The sequence below is a fragment of the Mandrillus leucophaeus genome, unplaced genomic scaffold (assembly GCF_000951045.1).
Source record: "Mandrillus leucophaeus isolate KB7577 unplaced genomic scaffold, Mleu.le_1.0 Scaffold773, whole genome shotgun sequence".
Lineage (NCBI taxonomy): Eukaryota > Metazoa > Chordata > Mammalia > Primates > Cercopithecidae > Mandrillus > Mandrillus leucophaeus.
Genome location: NW_012108397.1, coordinates 793,239 through 802,395, shown reverse-complemented (window position 1 = coordinate 802,395; position 9,157 = coordinate 793,239). Strand labels below are relative to the sequence as shown.

At 47.0% G+C, this 9,157-nt stretch overlaps 1 protein-coding gene across 1 annotated transcript in view; it reads right to left on the bottom strand.

Moving 5' to 3' along the window:
- Nucleotides 1–9,157, bottom strand: part of FHAD1 (forkhead-associated (FHA) phosphopeptide binding domain 1) — a 172,295-nt gene that overhangs the window by 102,378 nt on the left and 60,760 nt on the right. Inside the window, exons 5-6 of the mRNA XM_011966789.1 lie at nucleotides 5,148–5,257; nucleotides 539–775 (exon numbers count right to left, since the gene is read on the bottom strand). Of these exons, the coding sequence (XP_011822179.1) occupies nucleotides 539–775; nucleotides 5,148–5,257 (347 nt within the window). The remainder of the gene's footprint in view (nucleotides 1–538; nucleotides 776–5,147; nucleotides 5,258–9,157) is intronic.

Here is a 9,157-nt window from a genome sequence, read left to right as displayed (position 1 = left end):
GAGACGGGGTTTCACCGTGTTAGCCAGGATGGTCTCGATCTCCTGACCTCGTGATCCACCCGTCTCGGCCTCCCAAAGTGCTGGGATTACAGGCTTGAGGAATTTTTGTATTTTTAATAGAGACAGGGTTTCACCATATTGGCCAGGCTGGTATCGAACTTCTGACCTCAAGTGATCCGCCTGCTTCGGCCTCCCAAAGTGCCAGATTACCGGTGTGAGCCACCGTGCCTGGCCTGGGCCTGCCTTAGACCCTTCATCTGTAGAATGGATGTGTCAGAGGATTGTGAGGTTTAAATAAGTTAATCCAAAGTGCTTTGTACTAGTTCTTGCTCATGGCCAGTGCTGAACAAAGGCTGATCTTGTTCTTACCGTGCTAGGAAACTGCCGAGTCTCTCAGCCTTGTGGATTTGTGTTCTTAACCACCACGCTCCACTGACCACCTGTTCCCCAACTCCGGGTGTCTCACCTTGGCTGGGGCTCTTGGAGCCTCCCAGGCCTTGGTCTGAGAGCTGTGCTGTGCCTCTCAGGCTCTGCCTACCTGGCTCTTCAAGCTCTGGATCTCTTTCTGTTTGGCATCGATGTCTTCATCCAGAACCTGACACTTCTGTGAGATCTCCCTCTCATTCTGCCTGGAGGGGGTGGTCTCCGACAGCTTCTGACTCAGCTCAGCCACTTCCTTCTGCAGGTTTGCTATTATGACGTCTTTGTATTTGGATTCAATCTCATAATCTGAGAGACGGCTGACCTCTTTTCCCAGCAGCAGAATTATTTCATCCTGGGTAGAGATCAGATGGCAAGCTTACTAGGTGTGGGCCTAGGTGTGAGGCTGAGCCCATTTAAAAAGAAAAAAAGGTAGAGGCCAGGTGCGGTGGCTCGCGCCTGTAATACCAGCACTTTGGGAGGCCAAGGCGGGTGGATCGCCTGAGGTCAGGAGTTCAAGACCAGCCTGGCCAACATGGTGAAACCCTGTCGCTACTGAAAATAAAAAAATTAGCTGGGTGTGGTGGTGAGTGCCTGTAATCCCAGCTACTTGGGAGGCTGAGACAGGAGAATCGCTTGAACCCAGGAGGCAGAGGTTGCAGTGGGCCAAGACCATGCCATTGTGCTCTAGCCTGGGCAATAAGAGTGAAACTCTGACTCAAAAAAAAGGTAGGAAAATTATAGTGTAATTCTTTTGGGAAAGTAGGGGCAGGCAGGCAGGGGAAAGGCAGACTTTGAGGCTCTCTCTGTCACTTGGAAACTCAGAGAGATGATAGTGTGGTGAAAACGACTGCTTGCACATAGACTCCTACAATGCATGTGGATACCATAGGGGGACAGAAACTTTCCTTTCCCCTAAAATTATACTTTCATATTAAGAACCACCATCCCTCTTGGGAATTTTTGTTGCCAAAAAGTTTACTTATAATATTTTTAGGAATTAACTTACCAGGCCTCAGTCTAACATCTGGGGACCAAGGAAAGGTAATTAAGGAAATGACTCTATTCAACCACATTCTGACTATAATGGGGCTATTTAACTTTACAAATTTAATACATTCTGAAATAGCTTTTCCCCTTTCCTCTCTTCTGTTATTCCCTGGCTCTTTTGGTTATTCACATAAAAACGTATTCCAGGTAACTGAGTCATGAAAAATAAATGAGAGGGGAATGGTGATTTATGTATGTAGGTTCTTGTAAACTTCAGGCTGGAAAAAACTCTGGGCTTGGCAGGCTGTACCCACAGGTCTCATTAACCCAGTCTCCCATCTCTCCAAAAGAAAAAACGCTGTAGCCGAAGAATTGGTTAGGCTTCCCGAAAAAGGGGGAAAAAGTCCCTCAAACTTCTCGCCAGAACTCATCAATAAAATATCAGGAAGACTGACAACAAAAATTCCCCGACGTGATTCATAGGCAGCTACAGAGTTCCTGATCAGTTACTTTGAGAGGAAACTCTGCTCTCCATGCAATTTTCCACTGGTTGGGAGGAGGCGGGTGGGCAGTTTCCAGGTCAGCGCATTGCCTGGGGAGCTCGACCTTCTAGCTTGCTAACCTGGGGCACCACCGGGTTTTGGTCATGATGGAGCCCGACTGCTGCCCAGGGTCTGTCCTTGGGTCCCTGTGAGTGCTTGTGGCAACATTTCAAAGGACAGCCTCAAACAGAGTCCATGCTCTGGGGCAGCCCCTTGCCTCATCCAATATGAGTTACCCAAGGGCTCCATTTCCAGCCAGGTGTTTGTTCAATATCCACACAACAAACATGTATTGAGCATCTACTGTGTGCCATGCGTGTGCTGGGCGCTGAAGTATAGAGAAGCCTGCAGCTTACGGTGCACAGCTACGGTTCCTGCCTTTCTGGTGAGGACCCTGTGACTTCCCTGAGGGAGCACCCCTGACCCTTCCACGTGGTCTTGGCAGGAGGGTCAGTTATGTGCCCTGATCCTTCCTGTCCCGCCTGGCGTTGTGCATGTGACCCAGGCTGGTCAGTTGGCACTTTCTCAGAGATTTCATGTATTACTTAAAAGAGGAAGAAGCTCTTCCTTCCTTTGAGATCATAATCTTTAGAGATTTCAGTTTGTCTACAGTCATGTTTTCCAACAAAAGAAGCCAGCCTGCTGCAGAAAGCAGAACTATGAGGGAAGCAGTGGAGAAACTGATAGCGGGGAGCACCCTGATCATTTAAGCTCCTAGATCCAGTCATGCCTGAAGCTGGTTGGCTTTTATATTTTCCAATAAAGTAAGACAATAAAAAATGTTTTTAGTTTCTATTTTTCTTTTTCTTTTTTTGTTTTGAGACAGGGTCTTGCTCTGTCACCCAAACTGGAGCACAGTGGTGCAATCACAGCTCATTGCAGCCTTGATCCCCTGGGCTCAAGTGATTCTCCCACCTCAGCCTCCCTAGTAGCTGGGACTATAGGCAAGTTCCACTATGTGTGGCAAATTTTTTTTTTTTTTTTTTTTGCAGAGATGGAGTCTTACTATGTTCCCTAGGCTGGGTGTGAACTCCTGGCCTCAGGTGATCCTCCTGCTTGGCCTCCCAAAGTACTGGGATTACAGACGTGAGCCATTGAGCCCAGCCTATTTTTTCTTAAACCAATTTGTTTGTTGTCACTTGCACTTGAAGGAGTCCTGACAAGTCAGGGCATAAATACTTCATAAATAGTAAAAATTTAGAAATGTGGTTGCATCCTATTTCCAGCTTAACAACTGTGGTGGATTAAAAATGGCTACAAATAACTTTGCAGCTTCTGCCATCAAGCAGTGGAGTCTATTTCCCCGGCCCCTAAATCTAGGCTGGCCCTGTGATCTGCTTTGACCAAGAGAAAGTGATAGACATGATGTTGGGTAGTCTCTAAGCAATTTCTTAAGAGGCTGTACAGCTTCTGTCCTGGACCTCTGGAAACCCAGAGACCACTGTACTGCTATGAAGAAGCCCAGGATGAAAAGCCACATGCAGAGAGGGCTCACAATTCCATTAGTGGTGATTTTTAATGGTGAGATTTTGGTGCATCTATCGCCCGAGTGGTATACACTGCATCATATTTGTAGACTTTGATCCCTCACCCTCCTCCCACTCTTCCCCCCAAATCCCCAAAGTCCACTGCATCATCCTTATGCCTTTGTGTCCTCATAGCTTAGCTCCCACATATCAGTGAGAACATACGATGTTTGGTTTTCCATTCCTGAGTTACTTCACTTAGAACAATAGTCTCCAATCTCATCCAGGTCACTGCAAATGCTGTTAATTCATTCCTTTTTATGGCTGCGTAGTATTCCATTGAATATATATACCACAGTTTCTTTACCCACTTGTTGATGGATGGGCATTTGGATTGGTTCCGTGATTTTGCAATTGTGAACTGTGCTGCTATAAATATGTGTGTGCAAGTATCTTTTTCAAATAATGACTGTTTTTCCTCTGAGTAGATACTCAGTAGTGGAATTTCCAGGTCAAATGGTGGTTCTGCTTTTAGTTCTTTAAGGCATCTCCATGCTGTTTTCCATAGTGGCTGTACTAGTTCACTCATGTAACCAAATACCACCTGTACCCCAATAACTTAAGGAAAAATTAAAAAAAGAAAACTAATAAAAACTCTATAAAAACTTCAAAAAAAAATAAATCTGTGGGAAGAAACTAAAAAAAACAATAACAAACAAAAAAAAACTACTTCCAGGTGTCCCAACTGAGGTCCCAGACATGGGAATGAGGCCTTCTGAGACCATCAGTCCCTGCCACGCCACTGGCTGGCTGCGGCTGCATGAGTGAGGCAGAAGACACCAGCAGGAGAATCTTCCAAGGCGACCCATAGAATTGTGGGAAATAAATTGCTGTTTCAAGCCACCAAGTTTTGGGCTTGCTTGTTTACAGCAATGGGTAACTGACAGAGCATCCAAACCTGACTTCCCACCTTACTCACCATTGCTGCAGATTCCTGGAAATGTCACTCCCACGTGTGACAAGAGCTCCAGGTGGTTCTGCTCCTTACAGACTCTGAGAATTGCTGCAGGCTCAGGCCCTGATCTTCAGGGGAAGCATAGCATTGTTGGACTACTGCTTTTAGTATTAGGTTGGTGTAAAAGTAGTCGATTATAATATAACTTTCAGGTTGTGGCTAAGTGAGGCGAAATCAGCCTGGATCCATCCTTCCCAGGTATGCTTACATTCATCTGTTCTGACCTGTCTTCCTGCCTCACTCTCTAAACCTCTCTGGTTCTTTAACAAGTCTTTCTCATTTGCTCAGTCATCTCTGACCTCAGCTCTCACTTCCTCCTACTAGGGAAGTTAACCAGACCTGGGTGTGAATCCCAGTTCTGCCCCTTGTACTGTGTAACCTTGGGCAAGTTACTTAACCTCTCTGAGCTCCAGTTTCCTCCTTGTTAAGTGAGGGTGATCAAAAACCTATTTTGAAGACAGCAAAGATTAAACGAGCGAATGAATGTTAAGCGCATGGGATGCAGTCCAGCTCACAGTAGATGCTTCATAAACATTGGTTGCGGAGGTCATCATTAGAATAAAACATCTGGTTGAATGTCTTAGGGAATAAGAGGTGGTTTCTTGGAAGCAGGATAAGGGCACTTCTGGGCCACAGAGAAGAACAGGCATCAGCAAGTCCCTCTGCAGTGTGATTGCTGCTGCAGCTCCACCCTTCCCCAGACGCCTCCCTCACCTTGTCCTGCTGGGCCAAGTCCTCCTCCACATAAATCTCCGCGGGGGGAACTGCCCCAGGAATCCCCTCGGCCAGTGGTTTTCCCGACAGTTTCACGGCATTGGTCCACACTAAGGCGTGAGATCAGCAGAGAGCAGAAAAGACATCATGAGTTTCCCTGAGGCCTGAAGAAGATGTTCACATTAGCCTTCCTGTTTGTCTCCCCCCAGACATAGACATTTTATGTAATTTAAAAATTACAGGCCGGGCGTGGTGGCTCACACCTGTAATCCTGGCACTTTGGGAGGCCAAGGTGGGCGGATCACGTGGTCAGGAGATGGAGACCATCCTGGCTAATACAGTGAAACCCTGTCTCTACTAAAAATAGAAAAAATTAGCCGGGCGTGGTGGCGGGCACCTATAGTCCCAGCTACTCTGGAGGCTGAGGCAGGAGAATGGCGTGAACCCGGGAGGTGGAGCTTGCAGTGAGCCAAGATCGTGCCACTGCACTCCAGCCTGCGCGACAGAGCAAGACTCTGTCTCAAAAAAAAAAAAAAAAATTACAAAGTGGTGTGTGTGTTCACTGAAAAGCAGTGAAAGCATCACGGAAGTACCAGCAAGAGAAAGGGCCACCTCCTTCCTGCTTCCTGTGCTAACTGTGCTGTTACCTAACATGATGTGTCTTTTTCCAGACCTTTTTCCTATGCCACAGAACAGCGGGTGATCTTGGGCAGATCATTTAATCTCCTGGGCAGGTCATTTAATACCTTTTAGCCTTAGTTTCCACACATATCATTGAGGGGCATGAATAGTCTGTATCATAAAGGGCAACTGTGAGGAGTAAATGAAACATTAGGTAGAGCAGGGACTGGCCAACTACAGCCCTGGGGCTGAATCCAGCCCACTGCCTATGACTGAAAGTACAGTTTTATTGGAATGTGGCCACAGTTACTCATGTATGTATCATCTATGGCTGCTTTTGTGCCACAAATACAGAGAGTGGAGTAGTTGCGACACAGACTGTATGGCCCTCAAAGCCTTATTTATATCTGCTTCTGTGATACTGGGACTTATAACAAGGAAGTAGATACAGCTGGCCCTCCGTATGTGTGGGTTCCATATTTGTGGAGTCAACCAACTGTGGATTGAAAATATATATGTGTGTGTGTGTGTATATATGTGTGTGTGTGTGTGTGTATATATATATATAGAGAGAGAGAGAGAGACAGACAGACAGACAGACAGGGTCTTGCTCTGTCACCCAGTCTAGAGTGCAGTAGCATGATCACAGGTCACTGCAGCCTTGATCTCCTGGGCTCAACTGATCTTCCCACCTCAGGCTCCCAAGTAGTCGGGACTACAGGTACATGCATGCTACCGTGCTTGGCTAATTTTTAATTTTGTTGTAGAGACAGGAACTTGCTATGTTATCCAGGCTGGTCTCAAACCTCTAAGCTTAAGTGATCCTCCTGTCTCAGCCTCCCAAAGCGCTGGGATTACAGATGGGAGCCACTATGTCTGACCAAAAACACTTCTTAAAAACCCAATAAAAAATAACGATACAACAATAAAAATACCGCATAACAACTAGCGACATGGCATTCATATCATATTTTGTAAGTGAGGGAACCAAAGTACAGGGACGCCAAGTACTTGCTAAAGGTCCCACAGCTGGTGAGTGATAGAGTCAAGATTTGAACCCAGGTTTGTCTGATCCAGAGCCTGTATTCATAACCATTATGCAGTAAATGTATTGACCTTCATGATATAGTGTTACGTTTCAAAAAGTAGGATACCAGTGTTAGGGTCAAACAATCCCATTATTATTCCATTACTTACAGTATATACAAATCAGGATGGTATCTTTAAAAATCACCCCATGCCTTTCCATTCTCCATTCTAATTCTTCCTCCCTCACCTGTATGAGCTTTGCCATTAAGATTCGGCCTTGGAGCTGCGGCCTTACTGCCTGTTGGAGGAGAAGGGCAAGCACCACCAAGACAGGGTCCCTTGACCAGGGCGATTCTGCCCCTCAGGTGACATTTGGTAACATCTGGGGACAATTTTGAGCATCACAGCTTGAGTGGGGGAGATCTGCTGAGAGCATCGAGTGGGTAGAAGCCAGGGATGCTGCTAAACACTCAACAATGCACAGGCTGGGCCAGGCCTGGTGGCTCATGCCTGTAATCACAGCACAATGGGAGGCCGAGGCGGGCAGATCACTTGAGGACAGGAGTTCGAGACCAGCCTGGCCAACATGGCGAAACTCCATTTCCACTAAAAATACAAAAATGAGCCAGGCGTGGTGGCGGGCGCCTGAATCCTAGCTACTTGGGAGGCTGAGGCAGGAGAAATCGTTTGAACCCGGAGGTAGAGGTTGCAGCGAGCCAAGATTGCACCACTGCACTCCAGCCTGGGTTACAGAGCAAGCCTTTGCCTCAAAACAACGCCCTATGACAAACAATTATCTGGCCCCAAACGTCAGCAGTGCCAAGATTGAGAAACCCTGACCGAGAACAAATACGTCCTTGGCTTTGTGTTTCCAAACAGAATTTTTCAAATCTAAAGCAAGGCAATGGTCTAAAAGCAAAACAATTTTGTTTGAAGAGTCCAGCTTTGTTAAGAGAGGAAAGAGCTTCCTCAGATTCCTCAAAAATGGGTGCCTTCCATGAAGAGCCAACCTGGAGTCCTGGCGTCAGCAGTGTTCTCCTAAGCATGGAGTAGAGGGGCCCGGGTCTGACATGGGGGATCTCTTCTCTACAGGAAGCTGAAAGGCCCTCTCCACATCAGGGGAATGCGGTGGAAGTTTGGGAGCGGACACGATGCCTTGCCAACCCAGATGACACCCCAGTGGGAGGCTGTAGAGGAGAAACCCAGGTAGATGAGGGCCTCAAAGCCTTGGGACCGCTCATGGCTCATTCACTTCCCAAGTTCAACACGGCACTGGAGAAACAGGTGGAGAAATCTACTCATCAACAACTGAGTGTAAAAAGAAAGAAACAGGCCGGGCACGGTGGCTCAAGCCTGTAATCCCAGCACTTTGGGAGGCCGAGACGGGCGGATCACGAGGTCAGGAGATCGAGACCATCCTGGCTACTATGGTGAAACCCCGTCTCTACTAAAAAAATACAAAAAAAAAACTAGCCGGGCGAGGTGGCGGGTGCCTGTAGTCCCAGCTACTTGGGAGGCTGAGGCAGGAGAATGGCGTAAACCCGGGAGGTGGTGCTTGCGGTGAGCTGAGATCTGGCCACTGCACTCCAGCCTGGGCGACACAGCGAGACTTCGTCTCAAAAAAAAATAAAAAAATAAAAAAAAATTAAAAAACGGCACCTGTGTCCACCAATGAAGAATGGATAAAGAGAAATCTGTGATACGTTCATGGAATGTGACTCAATGATAACAAGGAACAACTTTTTTTTTTTTTTTTTTTTGAGATAGAGTCTCACTCTGTCGCCCAGGCTGGAGTGCAGTGGCACAATCTCGGCTTACTGCAACCTACTGCAACCTCTGATTAGGTGTCCTAATCACCTCCAACCTCTGGGTTCAAGCGATTCTCCTGTCTCAGCCTCCTGAGTAGCTGGCATTACAGGTGTGCACCACCACGCCCAGCTAATTTTTGTATTTTTAGTAAAGATGGGGTTTCACCATGTTGGTCAGGCTGGTCTCAAACTCCTGACCTCGTGATCTGCCCTCCTCGGCCTCCCAAAGTGCTGGGGTTACAGGTGTGAGCCACCGTGCCCGGCCACAAGGAACAACTTGTAAGACATACAGCAAAATGGATGAATCTCAGAAATATGCAGAGTGAAAAAAGCCTCACGTGAAAACATACACTACATGATTCCATGTATTTGAGAATCTCGAACAGGAATCTCTAATCCATGGTGGAAAAAGAATTGGAAGAGTGGTTACTTCTGGGGGAAGGGGTTGGGAAGTGACTTGGAAGGGACCTGAGGGAGCTTCCTGGGGTGATGGTGATGTTCTTGACAGGGGGTTGGGTTACACAGGTGTATACAATTGTCAAAACGTAGTAA